General features: G+C 31.2%; 1 protein-coding gene across 2 annotated transcripts in view; it reads right to left on the bottom strand.

Annotated features, from left to right (window-relative positions):
• LOC111036151 (band 4.1-like protein 4) overlaps positions 1 to 22,081 on the bottom strand; it is a 149,726-nt gene that overhangs the window by 58,158 nt on the left and 69,487 nt on the right. For both annotated transcript variants that reach the window (XM_022318069.1, XM_022318070.1), the window contains exons 4-5: positions 21,001 to 21,043; positions 17,892 to 17,970 (exon numbers count right to left, since the gene is read on the bottom strand). In XM_022318069.1, the coding sequence (XP_022173761.1) occupies positions 17,892 to 17,970; positions 21,001 to 21,043 (122 nt within the window). The remainder of the gene's footprint in view (positions 1 to 17,891; positions 17,971 to 21,000; positions 21,044 to 22,081) is intronic.

Genomic DNA, 22,081 nt, shown 5'->3' with positions numbered 1-22,081 from the left:
TTCAAAAAGTTTACATTTTTTGAAAATAAAGAGTTGTCTTATTTTAAACAGATCATCCGGTAGAGTCTCGTCTAAAGCGTTTTGTATTTGCTTGTATTATATTATTATGATGTAGTTATACTAATGCATATTACCACACAGTCTATAGTCTATAGTCTATACCACACATAATATACTAATAATATACACGTGCGTTTGATATTTACTCAAAAAACTTTAAACATTGAACACCACACTGCTATAATATACGTGTAGGGTATTATAATATATTGGATAGTTTGTTAGTTTGCAATTTAAGGTGCACCTATTAAAAAATATATATACCTAATATATTGTATTATAATACGCTTTTCTGCGACGTTTTACGAGTAACGACAAAAGTTGTATTTTGTTGTTGTTATTATTATCATCATCGTTGTCGTCAACGTCGTCGAACGGACATAAAGCTTTTAATTTCTCTGATATCAAGTGCGCCGTACCTAACCGACTCCTATAAAACTAGTGCGGATGTCATCTGCCTGTGCCGTCGCGCGTTGTTTTTAATTAAGAACGACACGCAATATATATAGTATTGTAAAATTCACAAAAATATCCATATAATACGCTATAGCAGTGTACCTGCGTAATTTCGCCATTATAAGCCGAAGTGTCAATAGTGTATATATATATATAGGTGCACAATATTTATATATGGCTACGCCTACTGCTTTAATGACAAAAGAATGTCCTATTCATATTGTTTGTCAACTTGTGTTAATATGCACCTTTTTATATATCATACATATTTTATTATACAAACGTACACATGTTAACCCTGCGATGAGCTATTTATCATTAAAAAAACCGAAAACAAAACCCGACACACCTTATTGTAATATCACGTGTTGTGTATAATGTGTATGAAAAAAACAGTGAGAGCGAAATATCCCATTTGAAAATGAATACTTTTTTACAATTCCTACGACTGGTACATAAAAAAAAATCTAGTATACATACTCATACCAAACCATTAATTTAACTTTAATATTCCTTACTTGTGATTTTTCAAATAAACTATGAAAACAGTGAACATTTAAAAATGTTGTAAGACTACATTTGACTATATTCTTATTGTGCAGTCAATAATAAACTGCCAAGCTAATGATTAAGATACGTACGTTTTTCTAACGTTGTTGTTTCAAAACTCAGTAATGTTTTTGGTGATTTTATGGAACTTTAGTTGGAAATGAGAATTTGTTTTAAATATAATATTAATTAAAAACTATTAAGGTTGTTTTATTATAGAGTTCTAATAAACTTTATACAACTATTAAATGGTTGCATCTAACAGCCAGCTATTATACTTTGTTTATGTTTATTTTACAATAAATCTATGTTCGAAACTTTATTTGCAAAATACATAAAAGTTTTCTTTTATATTTGTTGCATAATTTGTTGTTGTATTTGTATTCTCATAACTTATTATTTTGTGTGCAATGTGCATAATACACTACTATCATAAACATCGAGTCAACAAAATTAAAAATGTATATGGGTACCTATCCATTGAATTTTATCATAAATATTGCGAAATAAGCTAAACATATTAATATTTTCTTTCACACACTTGTTAAATAAAGTATTTCTTGAATAATATAACATAAATTACGTTTCGAAAACATATTATTATCCACATGACCCTTAATAATTATTTACTGTGCTTACATATTAATATATTATTATAATATTTTACCTACCTATATAGACTTTTCTAGTAGTATTTAAGTGATTCAATTGGTATTTTCCGACGGTAATTTATAATATATATTTTTTAACGATAGATAAAAGTCATTGATTCCTAATATACGATAATGATACAAGATTACTGAAAGCAGTTTTATCATTAATTTGTTTGTGGTAATTGGAATACAAAACTTGTTTCATTATTTAGTATTATTATTTTATTATGTAGGAAGGTATACCTATATAATATTATGGCATATAATCTCAAGGCGTTTTTGTTAAATGTGAGTGTAAATAATATATTCTAGGAGAGCATCTCATTTAAATAATCAAGTTTATTTTACAAATTGTAATTTTTTTTATTCATGCGTCCTAATAAACGACAAAAATCTAAAATATATGTAGCACGGTGCAACTATTTATAAAAGCAATGATAAATGTATTTTTCGTTATGGTCGCTTGTCTTTTGAATACGAAAACTAATGTCTTACCTTGCGGACAATGCGGAGATAGTACAGTAGGTACTCGATTAACCCTTTGCACAGAAATTTATTGCAGCCGAGGGGAACCGAGTGCAGTTCCATTAAACTCGCTGCGAGGGAAAATCAGCGGGAATAATATAGAGAAGAGACAAAATGGTGTGGTCACGACAACGATGACGGTAAAGATAACAATATAATAAAACCAGCTCACAGCTGTATCATAACGTCTTCCGTGTCATTCGTCGGTCGGAAAAATAAACTGTGGTTACCTATCTGCGCGGGAAGTCGAATTAGTATTTAGAAACGTCAATCTCTGCAGTAGGGCTTAACTTTGTTTAGACCACGAAATGTACAACGTAGAAAATTTGTTGAGTGTAATACTTTTTTTATTCTTACTTTGAAATAGCGATTATGAAAAACGTAAAAGAAAAAATACACGTTATCGCATTTTACTTGTTATAATAATTGTACCTATACATGACGCAGGTACAATACAAATTGAACACAATGATGTATATAATTAATTGAACGATTTCGAATGATATTCTCGTTTATGTGAAAGAAAAATAAAACTCGTAAACGCATAATAAATTTATCATCTGATCACGATTTTATCGTTTGATCGTATGTTCAACTCGGCGGCCATTATCCTCGCATACACACACACACACACACACTAACACACTTAATGACTAAATTAATTTCTCCTGTCTGATTACACGTCCTCTGCCGTATGGTATAATAATATAAGAATCTTAGGTATACCTATAACGACTATTGAGAGCAACCGCGTTTAAGTAGGTACGTATTATTATTATATTATTAATTGTGCTCTAGTTTTGTTATAATCGCGAACACAGGCGATGAATATTAGTGCTGCAATGGGCTTATGCAATCTACAAGAATATACATACTTACACACGCACCACATGCTCACGCGCACGCGATAAGCATACACTAAGGTACAACATGATATAATTCACACTGATGATTTCTAAAGGGGGTGGGATACTGCAATAATAAACTTTTTAAAATTTAAACGATTTATACATCCATTTACTACAAATTACCTAAGCATTCAACTTCATCATAAGTGGTGTGGGCACAAATACACCCGTGACTCCAAGTGTCTAACACAACATAATAAATTATATAAATTATGTATAACATCGTCAAAAAAACCTCTTGTTATGTGCCAAATTCGCGGTTCTCTGGTTTTGGTAATAGTATCTAGTATATGTTTCATCTCTATTGTAGAACTAACGAACGATTATAAATAAAACCTCCAATAATATGTTACTTACCATAAATCATTTCTAAAATGTCTTCTGTGATTAAAAATGTATAATATATGACACCAACTACCCATTAGTCAAAAAACCTCTAATGAGGCAAGAAAACATAATTTAATAAAACCGTCGATATGACAAAACAGATCAAACAACATTTCAACAAATATTGAATTTTGACTGGTATTTATTTCAAAATAAGATATGAAAAAGCAACTTCGAAAAATTGGTTTCTGTAGAATATTGAAAATTTTTTTTAAGGTATTTTGTGTGTATTAAAAAATATGGTTTTAGCACAAGAGGGGTTTTTCCGTTTCATCGATAGAAGATAATATCATATTGCATCATATTATGTATAGGTACTAGTGTAGGTACTGTTAAAATGTCAAGGATAAAAAAATTACGGCTAATGAGTGGGGCATGGTCCTTTTTCCCCCCTCCCCTGGCTACGCCTCTGATAATTTATAAAATACGTGTGTGTTTGATGAAAAGGGGTTACCGCCATCTCCGCGGCCGCCGGCACGGAGGTGACATATTTCTCGCCCCCAAAAATGTTCATTATGCAAGACGCCCAGGCGTATCGCGACGTTACGAAACGGAGAAATAAGAACGCGTGTAAAATAGGAAATGCGAATCGATCATAGCCGTCGTGTATTTGTCGCGGAATTACAAGGTGGCGTGTCCCACGACGAGTGTTATCGCACGGTCCGACCAAGAAAGTCCATTAATGCGGCGATGTCATTCATTTCCGGCACGTAAGAGGTGTATATGACTATATGAGTAGGTACACGCAATGAGTCCGAGCATCTAGATATTATATTATATACTCGTAATATATAATATATATGCTCAAAACAAACAACAACTATGGTACCAAGTGTTTATTATTTTACGTGTTACAATGCATATAATGTTTAATTATACAAGGCAGTGGTGGCGCCATTTGAGTTTTCACACAGGGTTACCCCGATATAGGTTAGGTGTATTTTATGTATAATATGCGTATGTATGGGATTGAAAGTTTACCATCACATATATTAATATGAATTAAAAAAAATGGAAAGTTGGGAGTTATAGATAGCTTTTTTCATTCTAAGGTTAGGCATACCAATAAATAAGAATACTTATACCTATACATTATTAAAAAATCAATAAACATATATACCTACCTACGTTGTACGTATTATGGTTTTCACATTATAATATATTTTAACTTTATGCATAGGCCTTCGGTATGTTTGTAAATGCAAGCCAACAAGATGCACAAAAATATATGGTTTCCAAAGAACATCCTACCATCCCACCCACCAAAAAAAAAAAAATGATACACGGTGATTCTTTAAAAGGTTAGCACAAAAACTTTCTCAAAAAGCTCTAACGTTTCTAGAAATATCTCATTAGAAAGCCATGAAAAAAAAATATATTACCACCATTTTTTATCGTTAAAGGTTTAAGACTTAGAACTTTAAAAGGTTTGAACTTATATTATGAATAATAGCATGACTTTAATTTAAAATTCCTAAACAGAACATTTTTCTAAAAATGTCGATGCATGAAAGTCGAATTTCAAACTAATAAAGATAAGTAATTATAAGTTATACGTATTTTAAATTTATAAAATCGTACCAGGAGACAAGAGTACCCAGCTGCATAAACGTATTGCCCACTATATTATAGTAAAGCATAATATCTTTCAAAAGAGTAAAAAACTTATAACAGTATATGATTGTATACAAAATTGTTTTTTTTAAAGAATTTGAATAATGTGAGAAAAAATACCAAAAATACTAATACTTTTTAAACAAAATAGTGTTGATCTTTGAAAGAATCGCCTGATTGTATATGTTTTTTTTTTAAACGTTTGAAAAACACACAATATGTTTTGCTCATTTTGCTACAGTCATCAACATTTATACAATTATATGGATTAAAAACATGATCGTCTAGCTTCTCTGTGTTTCTTAAGAAGTTTTTTCTGTGTTTCCTAAATGTTGTCCAGAACACGCCCAGTACGTACCTATGACACACACATACGACGAGCTTATACTGCTACTACTGCAAGTCCCATTAACCGTATTTTCGCAGTTCTCACTACATATTATTGTAACGGATATGGCCCCGGGCGTCTGTCGAACGACTTTTACACGATATTATATTATATATATAAATATAAATGTATAAAATGTGAAGGGGGAGATTTCATTAGACGCTCTATGCGCTCGGCGTTTATACAAACTACAACATATATATATTATATGGGCCCGCAAACGCGAACGATTATTGCTTGTTAAATCGGCGGCGATAGCTAATTTTCCTCTGGCAAAATTGTTATTAACTTTTCGCTAAAACGAGTTCAGTATTAAATTTATAAATAATATGGGAAACCGTGTTGCATTTTGTTATAAAAAATCAATTAATTGTACAACACTAAGTGAATTCGAAACGTCTAATTTTATTTTTCTAATTTATAACTCGTTTTTCATTTTTTTTTCGGAGTAGTAGGGTGTTGTTATGTCGAAAAAAATTTAATTGGTTTAAAAATGTTTTTAGTTAATAAAATAAATTTTACTATATTACACAATAAATAACTATTATGATATTATTTTTTTAAAAAATGGTTAAGTTTCCAAAATAACTGTTGAATTTTGGAGAAATCGAATTTCATAAAAAATTAGTTTTCACTACAATATGAAATATGGAAATTATGTAACGCGTTCTAAAGTTTAAATTAGATCACAAAAAGTCATTTAAGATCACATGAAGAAAATACCATTAATCTCCATTGAATTTCAAGACCATCAAGTTCAATATTTTATTTCATTAAAATAAACAAGGGTGGGATCTTGCATTGTTTCATACTTATTATATATAGTAATTCATAATTGAAGTGACATTTTAATAAACAACACTCCTGCAAATAACATAGTATATATAAAATTATTTTATGAAAGTTTACCCCCATCAACCCAACACTTAATAATATCAACATAATAATAAAATATAATTAAAATATATAAGCCATGGATCACAATAGAAATTCAATTTATACTGTTATCATGAATTTAAAATATTAATTTTTTCAAAAAAACTCAATTCATTTGATGAGGAATCAAATTATATTTAATTAAATATTTAAGTCGTCTGTTATAAAATTACAAAACTTTTTTAATATTAAAAAGTGGAGCATAACAGTTAATGATTATTAGTACTGCAACAGACGTTCTGCGTATTGGCTAAAATACAAGCATTACGTTTATAAAAGGATAAAACATTAAACAGACACCCGAAAGCTAATAAAATTCATTCCATATTCATCCAGTTGGAGATGATATAATAATACTAACGATTTTTTGAAACTCGACATTTCGTTTCGTCGACTTACGAGAACATTTGATATATTTCAACGTGCAAAGTAAATATTACAATATTACAACTCTTAAGAATTACCTAACAATGTACAGTTAATAATTAAAATTCTAACTAATTTTAAAACGTTGGGAAAATATATTTTATTTTACAAAGATGTAGTTTGTTGTTTTGTAAAATAAATCGCTACTTTTCAGAATCAACTAATAAAAATAACTGCGAATACCTATTCGGAAAATGTCATAATTTACGTAGCACGTTTCAGTTGTAGTGCATAACACTATAATAATATTATAGTTAATGTTTATTTTAATATAGTTGAAACTTGTCTGTATTTAACATAAAACTCATCGGATTTCGCACGTTTTATTATTAATTTTTACATTGAAAAACCAGATTGCATGTTTACCGTTATAGTAGACATGCCCACTGATGAAACTAATGTGCCCTAACGTATAATATTATAATATTCATAATGGAATAATTATTATGTTACCATCATAGTATACGAAATGTAAAGCATCGGTATAAAATACACCAATTTAATATTATAATAACGAATTTAAAAACCATAATTTATTTATAATTTATTTCGTAATTTCAGTACACAGAGTTCTTCGTGTAATAATGTTGTATACAACAAGAAATACACGACTATTATCATTTGAATAACTTAAAGTTTGCTGGATGAAAATTAATTTATATTTTGACAAAGAAAAAAATATTACAATACATTGAATACAACACAGCAGTAATATTTATAACGCAAAAGAACAACCGATGTCACATTACATGAATCATAAATATATCGCATGGGAAGTGTGCCAAGAAAACATTTTATAAAAAAAATATGAACAATTTGGAGACAATGCTTACTGCACTCCAGTAAACGAGCGGTAATTAATAATGCAATACATTAAATTATACACAAATAACCCTTAACATAATAATATACTCAAGAGATCGAGAGATGGCGTAATAGTAAATAGAATATAAATATAAATATAGTAATAGATGCTCTAGAGTCGACCGACTCGATGAAACACTTCCCTAAAAACTGTTCGCTAAACCTATGAAATTGCAATAGTATTATCAAACAATATAGAGTAATAGTGTGCTTAAACTCTCAGAGTACCTTATTATAACGTGAATAGTGTATATAAGATCCCTACATCAGTATAATAACAATTATTTTGTTTGCTAGCTACCTCATAATATACATACATCATATGCAATATGAGTATAAATATATAATATAAGTACACTAAGTGGCGTAAGTGCTGAAAAAACTAGTGAGATGGTTGTAAAATAATTATTCACCAAAATCGAAACAGTGATCTAATTATTTATTTTCACACAAGTGTTTATCTGAATGATTTATACAACTCGGTTTATAGCTTAGAAACAAATCGTAGGTACCCGGATAGTTAAATAATATTAAGCTTATAAAAGTTCATTAAAAAAGTGCCATAACTCGTCGGAAAATAAAAATGTGATAATAATCCTGTAATCATAATTTATTCATGAAATAATGTTTTCGGGTTATTTTTGTAACTAAGATAGTGCGATAACGTTGACAATACATCAAGATCATATTATATTATATACTTCATGCGGAACTTGAAAATGTACTTATAATAATATTTGAGGGAATGAATATTTTTCCTTCATAATTAATGTGTTCATTATATATTTTAGAAGATTTAAATATGTTTTTATTGTTGGCATATCTTGGGGGGAAACGAAATGATACCTTTAGTAGCACGCAAATATTTCATAGGGACAAGTTCCTCATTTATCCTACAATTACGCAAAAGAGGTCTACGATTTATAATATTTGAGTTATATAATAATAATAATAAGGTAGGTACTTTGCAAACTCCGAGCAAGAGCAAAAGTTGTAGCTAGTATTATAATGACGCATTTATTTTCTTTGAAAAACGGTTTTTTTAAGTAGTTACGGTGTATCCCGTACGTTTTATGTAACATGAATATTTCGATCAGAAATTGAACGCGAACCTTCAGGTTTTTTAGCATAATAAATTATTAATAATATATTGTATTTACATTTTACATGATAGTATGTAAAATGTGGTGACACACAAACAATTCAAAAAAAATCAACCAAATAATCTAAGTTATTTTGATACCATTACACTTACACATTTTCGTGACTCTAAAAAAAATACCAACTATAAAAGCTCATGTATTTTTAATTGAACATTGATTTTCATACATTAAATACTTTTTTAATCACTATAATATAATAATATGTATTATTACATATAATTATTAAAATAATTAAATTTTTAATACACTCACATCCACAATATTATCTGTGTAAACGAAATACTCGGTCAAAGCATTTAAACATCCCCACTATCTGAACGAAATGTTCGCTTTTCTTTTTTAAATAAAATAATAACGAAGGGGACTTATCTACAAATATATGCTGCAAAGATGGCCTGCACTGCGTTTTTCCCGTTTTCTTGTGTTAGCTTAGCATTCGGGGCAAATTATACATATATTTTTTACAGTCGAAATAAAATAAAACGACCGCTCGGCGAATCTTATTAGAAGATTATATTAAAATAAAGTTCACATAACGTATGAAATAATTTCGTATTTTATGCAAATCAACAACGAGTTTCGCTAATCTATTTTTAATCGACTAATTAATTTAAATGTTAAAATATTTTAAACGAAACATCAGTGGTATAGCTGGCGCGCGAAATAACTTTATCGTTTTAAACTCAAGTTTTATCAAATTTAATAAAACTATTTTTTTTTTCATTTTAAACTTCGTATATTTTTTTTACATTTATTAGAATATATACAATTTATAATGGTGTTTACAATAAACATAATGTGTGCATAATATATACAATGAGTAATAACATGAAAACATGGGAGAAGTCACCCAGCAGTAACACTCAGACAATTTCGTATATATAATACTAATAGTAACCAATTAAGTACATTGTATCGATATTTCATAGCTATATTAAACCTCAATCATCAACCAATCAATATAGTTTAAGCAATCGATTATTTACGAGTATTAAGTAGGTATTCGTGTTTTCAAATGGTATTTTTGTTAAGGTCAGTCATTCATTTTCCCAACGTTCGTATTTTCAAACATTTTTTTTTTTTGTATTTAAATCATTAATAAAAACAAATTTTCGTGATCAAAGAAACTTCCCAATTTTTTCTATACTTTTGACGTCATATCGGTATTTCGTGTACTTAAGTTATTTAAAAGGCAAAGTTTAAACTAGATGTCGTACAGTGACAATATCGGTATTAACTATTCATATAGTTTTGTACCATTAAATATTTATTTACTTTTTTGTATCGTTTTAAGGTTTCACTGAGTGGACGAGAAGCCAAAGTTTAAAAATTTCACTATATGCCGACGTGTGTACATCAACACTATCAAATATAAATATTCGGTTATTCAATACTTAAATTTAATATGAGATACAACCGGTCTGCTCCCTCGAACAGTTATCACAGGTAGGAAATTTGAAGAATTTTTTAACTATTCAAAAACATATTCATTTGAATAATAAAAAATGATACCAAAAAAAAAAAAAAAATAGCATAAAATAGTTGCAAACGATAATAATATATATGTATTGATTTGCATAGGAACAGTTTTATGTGGTGCATGATCACATGAATATTTAAATCGTGTGTGTATTTGCCCGTTTTTCGAAAACCCGAACATCAACTGAGAAAATGAAAACGAACGTCTTACGCGTCAGCAAGAAAAAAGTCATCTCGATCCTACGAATTACGACCCGCGGTATATACTACCTATATAATATTATAATAACGATATAAAATATATAAGTCGCGTATGGCGAGTCGTATAAAATGGACTCAGAAGGGTGGGAGTGGATTATTCGGATAATATATATTATTACATACCATATAAGTTATTTTTGTATCATATAAAGTATAAACGAAAAAACGTCATCGTCTCCGGTAGCCGTTTTTACTTTGGAAAAAGGCATAAAATCGTATACGACAACAACGACGACGTCGTCGTCGTGTCATTCAAGTCACCCCGCAGTTACGACGGTACCTACGCATTTTCAGTAACGCGTTTTGGGCGAATAAGGTTCAGGGGGTTATCGGTGTTAGGGGGGTGAGGAGTATCATGGGGACGACGGCGAGGTTTTAGGTTGCGCTGCACGTTGAGATAATATTATTTAAGCGTGTACAATACCGATAGAACCTTTCACTATCTTTTACATATCATACTATTATGTTATTATATATATATACATGTATATATATATATATATATATATATATATATATATCCATGTATTGTTATTATTATTTACACCGACCGCCCCGATGGTATCTCGAGCTATTGAACTTATACGTTTTCTCCGAATTGGGTTAATCTCTGTGCAACGCGAATCGTCTAGTATAGCCGCCTTATTCGAAAGTTTTCGAAGATAAACTTTCAGCCTCCGTCGGCGGCAGTGGTCTCATTTCCGAACGAAAATAGATGACAAGTCATGCCGTTTATGTATCGTCCTCTTCTCTGTATCACACACATACTATATTGTGAATTGTGATAATATTATTATACTATTATTATTATTAGATGATTAGAAATCCGATATAGCCGTATATTATAATACAACATTATATAGTATCGTGTACCTACGTCGTATACGAAAATGTAAATTACGGTAAAAAATATTATTGGGCGCCGTAAAAAAATTCGTTTTCTTTTGGTTTTTTTTCACTTTTTGTCATGATCACGATTAAAAAGAAGAAAGGAGGAAAAGTTGATCACGCAGATTTCAAGCATATTACTGTGATAATGAGTGAGCTATAACGATATATATATATATATAGAAATAAACTACACATTATACTTGTTTATCGACTCGCATATTATTATAATCTTTAATAATATATATAATATGTACCCGAAATTCGAGTATTTTTTGTTAAAATGCCATCATTGTTTTGTTTAGAAAACCATTTTGTTTCCGATTTGTATAGGTATCCACTGTATCCCCACGCATGATCCATATTATATTAACACAAATAGTATGTTATAGTGATATTTTCCCAACACGTTATAAGACCTACCATGATTTAAGTGTATATTTGCGATTTAGGTCCGAGTCAATAAGGGCATGAGAGAGAACATGTCACCCGGTCACATGTGTGACCACTCGAGTCACACCTACGACAAAATATAAACAATGTAAATGCGTAAGTATCTTGGTATAGTATATTAAAATATGTGTTTACAACAGGAATATAGACTTATAACGTACCTAAATAATATTATTATTTTAACGGCGCACCACAACTTGACATTTATATTGTAAGTAAATTATCGTCTCGGATAGTGTGTGACTGTAGTTACAAATTACAATGAATAAGGTACTTAATCCGTTATACGCTTATTTGGAAACAGAAGTGGGAGCCTAATAAACATTAAACACGCTAATCGGATCGAAACGAACATCCGATCTGGTTGTTAGTACAATATACCATTAATTATCAAGGAAAAAACGTAATTAAGACGAAAATACGTTCACTATTATTTTGGTTGACATAAAATATAGCTTAAATTAAAATAATATTATAACAGTATTTTAAATTTTAATTCACAAGATCGTTTTCGACCGCATTTGTTTTTCTTTGTTTACAAACCAAACTATATGACGAAATACACTTAATAATACAAAAATATATAGCAATCTTAAGTATTGACAACCAACCACCTTAAATTTTAAAAGCGTCAACTTTTTATTTAAATGATAATTATTTTTCACGTCATGCGTGTTCAAACACGTTGCTAATTTAACGTAGCATTCGTTGAAAGCGTTTGAAAAAATATAAGAAGAGAAAGGGAAAGGCGTATAATATAATATACATCATATTCTACACATATACGCACATGTCGTAGATACGAGTGCAATATGTTTTTTTTTGTCTCGTAAGAAATCGAAAACCTGGAGATTTATTTTTCACATATTACTATTGCTGACGCGCGTGTGGGCTTTTTCGACGGCAGTGCCGGATTGCAGTGTAGGTACACTTATATAGGTACCTACGTGTTGTAATGATTTCGCCCACCAAACAACCACATAGGGTGTGCGTGATTTGTGTTCAACGAACTGAGAAAAATAATAATGAAATAAAAAGATACGACAGAACCATCCTGACTGAGTTTAATGAGCCAGACACAAAAGCTCTTCTATTCTTCAGTCCCGCGCTTTTCCTCCCCCACCACCGCAATATTCTGGACCCTCGTAAAAGCAGTGGCTATGTTCACGGCGTCCAATAGCTAATTTCAAATCGCTATCTATATGATATATGTGACTCCTGCAGTACACCGTCGAAAGAACCATATAATATACCTACAGTGAAAGTAATATAATACAATTTACAGATGTGGGTGATTTGTGCTTGGTTTTTTTTCCACTCGGAAATGTGTCTTCGATTTGAATCCACTCATGAAAACAGGGTGACTCATCAAACATGTTCACTTAAAGATAAGGTCAAAATTTTCAAAAATATATACGTTCATGTACAGTTTAAAATGGGTGTTTTCATTTTAAAAACAGAAGTTTCCATCTTCCTCAGTAGACTCCTCAAGTATGAAGAATTACAACAAAAAGAATTCAATATAATTTGAAAAAAATGGCCGATACAAACATAGTATTATAAGTTTATTAAAACTCCAAAAAGTAAATGTTTAATAACTGCAGCATTATTGAAGAAAAAAGGAGTGGGGATGCTTGATTAATCACTCTATGGAAAAAATCAAATAACAATAGAAATGGTGTTTTTTGTACCAACCTAGGTACCCATTCTTTATGCCATTAACATGTTCAAAAACAATCTATTTTCAAACTGTAATCGCCCGTCATAATATTAGAATTAAAATACCATGCTATTTTATCAGCCTGCAGCAATATATCGTCAAACATGTGACAAATTATTCTAGGACTTTGTAAACTATAATAAATAACTGTAAAGATAAAGTACACCGTTTTGTGGGGATGAACCTAGTGCTTAACGGTTCGTATATATGAGACTGTTTGTATAATAAATGACCGTCGTCGGAGAGAAGTTTGTTCGCCTATGGAGGTCTAATAATTTTATGATGTGGCATTCGACTAATATTTTATAAACTTATGTGCTCGGGTAAAGTATGTACAAATTCACATGGAATACAAAACGATTAAAATAAACATTCTAAAGAAGCGCTAACAGTGTGAATAATATGTAAATCATTGCCCATTTCGTTGTAATATTTTCAGGAATATTAGACTATATACATATAAGGTATGACGCATAAAAACAATTTTTGCATTTCGCTTATATAATTCAGAAATATTCTAACTACACTCCACATGCATACGCCCGATTAATTTGTATATTATACTAATGAGTAAATAATAACAAGTCATTTGAAAAACAATTATTTCTTAACACTAGATAGGAAAGTTAAAATCCAAAACCCACAATGTCCTTCAACAAATGCATTACAATTTAACTATACTTAGAGCAGGCTGCAGTGGATATAGAGTATAAAATACCTTCGAAATATTTAATTTGATAGTATAGTGGACGAGTAGGCATGTAGTTAAGTCAACACACGTGATAAAAGATATTTTATTAAAATGTTGTTGCATAGGTACTCATATTTAATCTGCGGTATTTATTGTAACGAAAACTTCAAACATAATAATATTATACGATGATGATCAAGCACACGCGATAAATTCAAACACAACTGATTAAACTGAAAGATAACGATCACGAAAATAATAAATTAAGCATATATATAATGGAAGACTGGTATCGAGTGCAGGAAATTACCGACGACCGTAGTAGCGATACATAATATACATAATATATATACTCATATATATAGTTTGAACGAAGATTTCAATTAGTAACAATGCAAACTTGTATACAATAAGCAGCCAATCGACTACATATATAATAATAAATAGGCATACATTTAATCTTCATTACCGTCTGCGAATCGAGCGCAAGTAAGTTTTCCCTCGCGATAAATTGATACAATGCTCCTTACTAGGGACGAAAGTGGTAGATACCAGTATTATACAAACAATATATACTCTGAATATAGAGTTTAAAACTTCCGAAGAAAAAAAAACGGAAAAAATGATAGTGCCGTTCATTGCGACTTATGTGAGATCAGTATTACTTGGCGCCAAAAAGTGTAAACTTCGAGCCGATATAGATGCGTGTGATAAATGAGATTTTACTTCAGCTATATGTAGTTATATAAGAACAGTAAGTTATTCTATAGGACTGTAGACAATAAAAAACCAAACATGTTGATCGATCGTGAGTAAATATTGTAACGCGCACACATAAATATAAAATATAAGCAATTTATTTTAACTAAATATTATAAACAGCTTCATAAATACGTCGAATAGAGATTTTCAACTCTATGAAACATATTACCAACTCAACTCTCAAGTAAGGGTGACGGGGTACACCGAAGTGCTTTGATTAATAAGTCATGTTATATAACTGCAGACGATAAACCAAATGGCCACATAATAACCTTATTTTCGTGTATTTAAAAAAAAAAGAAATTTCAAAGAACTCGCCATAAAATATAAACCTAATAATTGTTTTCCATTTGGTCTTAAGTGTTTGTAATATAGTGATTTAATATTAAAATGTATTATAGTAAATTTAAGATATTATTTTGTTTTTAGTCAGTACCCATCTATGTATAACGCTATACATATTTCTTCCAAGACGAGTTGATAAAAATCGATTCATATATTATACTCGTATGGTATTGCTTTTAGAATTATGAAGTTTTGACTTTTGTTTGTAAATATTTAGTTATGGACTTAGCAATACACTAGGCACTGGCTATATTTATTCGATCAAAAGTAATATGTAAACTTTTCATTGAGTTTAGAAACTCTATTTATAAGTATAGGACGAAAAAATCAAAGTTTTATTGTTTACTATCGAGACAATAAGATAATTAAAAAATAAACAAATAAAGGAAAAAAATCAAATTCTTTTACATTTAATATATTATTTTCATTAAAAATACGAGTGGATTGTATAAACGAATAGTAGACAAAAAAAAGTAGGAAAAAAATACAATTATTTTATCCAAAAACAAAATACAAGCCAAAGTGACGAAAAAATCTACTACCAAAATGAATGCAATCTGAAAACAAAGTCAATTTTAATAAAACAAATTTGTTATGTAAAAAAAAGCAGGTATACACTATTTTTACATTGTTTATTGTTTATAAATAAAAGTAAAATAAAATAAATGGAGTTTAGTTTCAAACGGAGTTTTCTAAAAACAATATAATAATATATATTATTTGAATATATAATAATATACGGATGACTTTAATTAATGAACCCGTATACTTATATAGGGATAACAGTGGAGAAGAAAAAAATTTGCGTCCTTACACAATAATGAAGGTGGCCAGTTGGATACCGACGTTATAAATATATACGCGAACGGTGTAAAATAAAATTGCAGCGGTCTTGATTATACAATATTATAAAAATATTATAATAAACACTCCCGGGGAGTTTAAATCGATTGCGACACGCGGTTTTTTATTTTTAATAATATGCGCCTCGGAACGATAAAAATCTTTTATAATATATAATATTAACCGCGAGGGCGCGAGCTCTCCACTGCAACAACCTCGAGGATCGAAATGTTGGTTTCCTCGTGCAGTTTCCATAATAATTTATTGGTAATGTTATAATTTATGCGCCGCAAATTATTTTTACCAACGTTAAAAATATATCAATAACATACATTATATCGCCTCGCAGTGTGTTTGTTTTGATTATCTAATCGATCTAAAACTTGTGCTGGCGGTGTTATGTGTCGGGGGTGAGCCGAGGAGGGGATTACGCCGCGTTTTTCTATCAGATTTCGTGTTCACGGCTCTAAAAAAATAACGAAAAACCCGACCGTACCCATGCCGGCAAAATGTGATATTATAATAATATAATATATTATTTACATAAGCCGCGGTACAACAACTACAGCTGCCACCCACGCGACAGCCGACCCGAACACATCCTCTGCTGCTATAACGTCGATAACCCGACCGCGAGTCGATCGATCGTAAACCCAACACACTCGCAGGTATTATTAAAACCGTCGTAAATCACCAGATCCAATAATTGGGTGTACAAGTACCCACTTCAGACTGTCGATACGCGGTCGCTCGACGGATGTTTAACTGCAGCCGAGAGTAATTACAGAGAAATTTGGTGCGCGTGCGCGCTAGTGGCTAGTGTATAATATTTTGTTATTATTTTCCTGTAAAAGCACCTATTACGATGGGTGACAAGAATTTTTTTACATGACGTTTCACAATAGTATATAATTGTAATAACGATCCGCTCGTAAGCAAGTACGTGTACAAAAGCGATTCGTACAAAGTGATTTATCGAGCATATTATGCTCAGCCAAGTACAAAACAACCTTAATATTTGAAAATATACGGTCTTTAAATATAATATACTAATAAAACATTCCAGAAATCAGAATTTAAACAATATTATTGAATGCGTCATTAGATAATAAAATATGAGCAGTATACCTGGAGTTGTCTCCGGTCCCCGAAATTACTTCTAATTATGTTTGTTCAATACATACGATAAAATATGTTATATAAAAAAAGATATGCCACGAAATCGATCGAGCGTTTGATTTCAAGACATTTAACCTGTCGCTAATTACTGCGTAGGCACAATAGGTTTTTTTTGTACGAGATCGAATTCGTCGATGAGCGATAGGTACATATAATGATATCATATGTAGGTTTGGTATTATACATTGCAGTATTTCAGGTTTTGACTTGTTTATACAAGCGCTAACTAACGGAAACTAAAATATTTAAATACCTTCAATATTTAGATGCAAACCTAACAACGTTTAGCCATTAAAATAATATTGTAAATTATAACGTATTGAGCAATTTTCATGTCTTACCTGGTGATTTCTTCGGCCAGCTTACACGGATCGGCGGCGTAAAATTTCACACCGAAGTAAAACGTGAAGTTCTCGTTACCTAAAATGTAAAAACGCCAAAATTAAGACTGTGACCAACCTATATTGGTATTTTATATACATAACATAATATTTATCTATGTAGTTTTCGATTTGGTTTCAAGACAAAACAATATTATTATTTAATACGATTTCTGTGTAGACAACTAAATAAGACTTTTATGAGATTCAACTATATGTATACAATATGTACAATTCTGAGTATTTATATAGTTATATATTATGTCGTGTTCGTGAGCCGCACACAACACGCATGATAACAAACGGTAATAATGGAGGTACCTACGTATTATACGGAGGTAGGTGTGTATCCAACAACAACCACTCGGACATGGCGATGGCGACGAGTGTAAGGGGGATAGGGGAGGGACAATTAGTCGACGTGGAGCATCAAACTTTGTACCAACATCGTTGGCTTTCCCAGCGGGAATAACTTTCAGACTGTTCCTAATAATACTAAATTCATCACGTTAGGACTGCGTGTATAGCTAGTGGGTCGGTAAAAACCGAAAAGAAAAATTAAAAAAATAATATCCTTCCGAGAATTCTTTAATAAAAGAGACGTTTGCCCACAAAATTGATCTTAAAAAGCGTTCCTGATTTATTTTACTTATTTTTTTTTTTACGAGCATAAAGACGTCGCTCCGTTTTTATATTGCCAATAAAACAAAATGCGATATTTACCTGGCCGACTACTCTCCGACGGATTTCCACTATATACACCCACCCACCCACCCGCACACACGGCAATATCCGGCGTAATTAATGTCGCGAAATTAATTACAAGTACGTTTTACAGCTACTTAAAACACAAGCAAAAATAATGGACACCCAAATTAGTTTCCACCAGTACTCGTTATTAAAAAAAATATTGATCTCTCTCTCCGTCGAGCGCGCTTAATTTTCGTTACGAGTTGTTCACGTACGCTTTTTTTGATTTAAGACAACCACCCTAAAATAATCTCAGTTTTTTCATTATTCTTTGTATTTAAATCCGTCAGCAATCGTTAGTTTTTATAACGAGATTATTTAACGCGTTCGTCGAGCTTCAATGCACGCGGGTGGCGTAAGAAATCGACAAAGCCTTGTATTTTAATTGTAAAAAATTTAAAAACCAACTAAAACAAACTGAATTTTCGAACTTATAGTTATTGTAAATCAAATTAATTTGTTTATAAATTCACCTGATTTTTAGACTGATCGAGTAAGTTCAAAATACAAGATATACCACGTCAATTATAAATATTATATAAGCATAGTATATTATCTTTGGAATACTGGCTGTAAGGGTGATGATTGTGGTAAGTGTCCCACTGTAAAATAATAAACTAATGTATATTTGCATGTCTTGACTCACGGTGTACAATAATCAATTTTACCGTTTTGAAAAAAGGTAAATAGGTATATCGATTTTACTGTGAAGTGTTATTATGGCGTTGTTTCGGATTATTGCACGTTTCGAAACAATTCCGGTATATATATTATTATAATATAGGTCGTATACGACAAGGAAGGAGCCGCAGCCGATACGAGCGTTATTGGGTCGTAAATCACGAGCGTTGGCGATTTTAATCGAAATGTTTTTTTACTGCCATTAAAACCCCCGGGTCGAGAGAGCAGTGGCGTGTGTGTACCCAGTAGGTAATAACATGCACAGCAGTTACGATATTATTGTTATTATTATTGCTATAATAGTGTTAGCGGGGGGTGTTCAAGGACTAGTCTAGAGTAATGTTATAGATCTCGGAGGACATCGATCATAACATTATTAAATACAGCGGCATTAGGTTTACGTGCATGGCTTTTTAATAATTAATTACAACTCTTCATTTAACTCAATAGTTGAATTCATAAGAATTATGATTTTTAGAATTTTTAAGTATATAATACTATTACCAACTCAAATTTTTCGAAGGATAATTTTTATTGAAATTTTAAAGTACCCACCTAAGTTACCGAACTTTAAATACTAAGGCCGTAATAGTCGACAATAGTATTATAAATTGAGAAAATTCAGCTGTGATGATTCGAAAATATGATATTGAATAAAATAAGTAATTTCTGATCATAATGAATGTATTAAAATGTTATAATTTGTGCAAATTGTTCTAGTATAATACAGTGCACGATATACTAGAATCTAGAGACTAAATATTAAATATATTTCATAGATTGTACATAAAAACATTGTTATAGACTATAATCTTTATATGCTAGGTACATAATATTATTAAGTTTCATAACTCAGAAACTGTTGGTTTAAATTTCGATTTAAATGCATTAAAATATTCAAAAATATCATCCATTCAATGAAGTTAACAGTAAAAAATGGTTGTTTTCATTTGAACAAGAAGTTTAGATCGAGTAACAAGACAATAAAGACGGCAAGACTTTAAATGGTAAAGAAAAAATCAAAGTACTTAAAGAAAATATGGTTTTTCATCGTAATTGAATCACTCCGTATTGTGTAGGTTTAATACGATATACATATCGGTACGATTTCCGAGAAATTAGATGGTACGAATCTATAACAGTTCTGATTCTGAAACGTATAATATAATATAATATGTATCCACATTCCACATACACATCAGGGTGGGATGAAAAAAAATGGACCGAGCACTGTTGACAAGGGTTGTGGCCCAGGCTTATTTATATGCAACTATACAATTATTACGGCTTTAACGCGTATCCAACGCGCGACTAACCCCATTAATAAGCCTCCGAACGCCCTCCCCTATCCCCACCGAAGCGTCACGAGTGTATATATGTAGGTACATATATATCCGATTTAATATATTATGCGTGCCCCCCCGTGGACGTAAATAGTGGTTAGCACCACCGTAACTTCCGCGGCTGCCGGGAGGGCTAACCGAAACCGTGGTTGCGGTGACGACAATAACACATGCGAGATTGCAGGCGGGTCACCCGCGAGCGAACTTTCGGCCGAAAAGGTTTTAACACGAAATCGAGAGCGCAATATTATATAACGTGGTATTTAAACTAAATATAAATAAATACGTGTACGTACCCTTCATCTGTTTGTTCATTTTCTTGGACAGATCCAACCAGTGCTGAAACAAAAGTATACAAAATATAAACCATTATCGACCGCGTATGGATACACACATAATAATATTGTATAGGTATGCGTGTGTTATGATGTACACAATAATTAACAATGCATCTGTGTTAATATAATAATAATTGAACATAATAACAGGACGGTCACACATACACTATTGTGCTATAACAAAATAATGTGGCAAAAGTTGTGGGGCGTAAAACATTATTAGCTGCTGAGTGCTAAACACGATTTCACAGGTAGGTATATCATTATGAATCGAAACAAGAGGTCACTTTCTCGGGTTAAAATTTCATACAAAGAGGGGAAATAGGTACTCAAAAATCTTCCTCAAAACCGGAATTATAATTTCCTGCTTAAAGCCTATACATATATAATATATTGATATTCAACTCTAAGGCACCGCCAAAAAAAATCTTCAACTATTTCAATGAAAAACTCTCAGACTAAAAAGTAAAAAGTCGTAATAGTCATAACTTAGGCTCCTCCGCTCGTCATTCAAATCATATCCAACAGAGTTCACACGATATAGGTCTGTTTACAAGTATAGCCACTATGACTTAATGTCCAGATCTGAGAGCTCCAATTAACTTTACACTAACTTTTAAAAATATTTTTTTTTTCATTTTGTTAGTAGGGAATACACTTATATCATAATAATATTGAGATTTTCCCAAACATTAGTTTTGGTCAGATTTACCAAGAAGTTAGACACGCAAATACTACACACGAATCTACATTCTTAAGGTCACTGAAGTAGTCAAACTTCACGACTCAACACGAATAAGCCACCTTCAATGTCATAACACCCCCATCGTTCAATCCCTATTTTATCTTTCTCTATCCCAGGAAATCCTCCCAAAAGGCTCAAGCGTGGACAATGGCTCCGACGTCTTATTATTTAATTAATTAAATAAGCATAACTCCTTATTAAACACTCACGCCAAAGTGTTGTCCATGGAAGGTACTATATCCTCCCCACCCACAACAACAACCATCCCTGAATTATTACATCATTCTTTATGCG

The sequence above is a fragment of the Myzus persicae genome, unplaced genomic scaffold, assembly GCF_001856785.1.
Source record: "Myzus persicae strain clone G006 unplaced genomic scaffold, MPER_G0061.0, whole genome shotgun sequence".
In the NCBI taxonomy this organism is placed as follows: domain Eukaryota; kingdom Metazoa; phylum Arthropoda; class Insecta; order Hemiptera; family Aphididae; genus Myzus; species Myzus persicae.
This window is presented reverse-complemented; position numbering and strand designations above follow the sequence as displayed.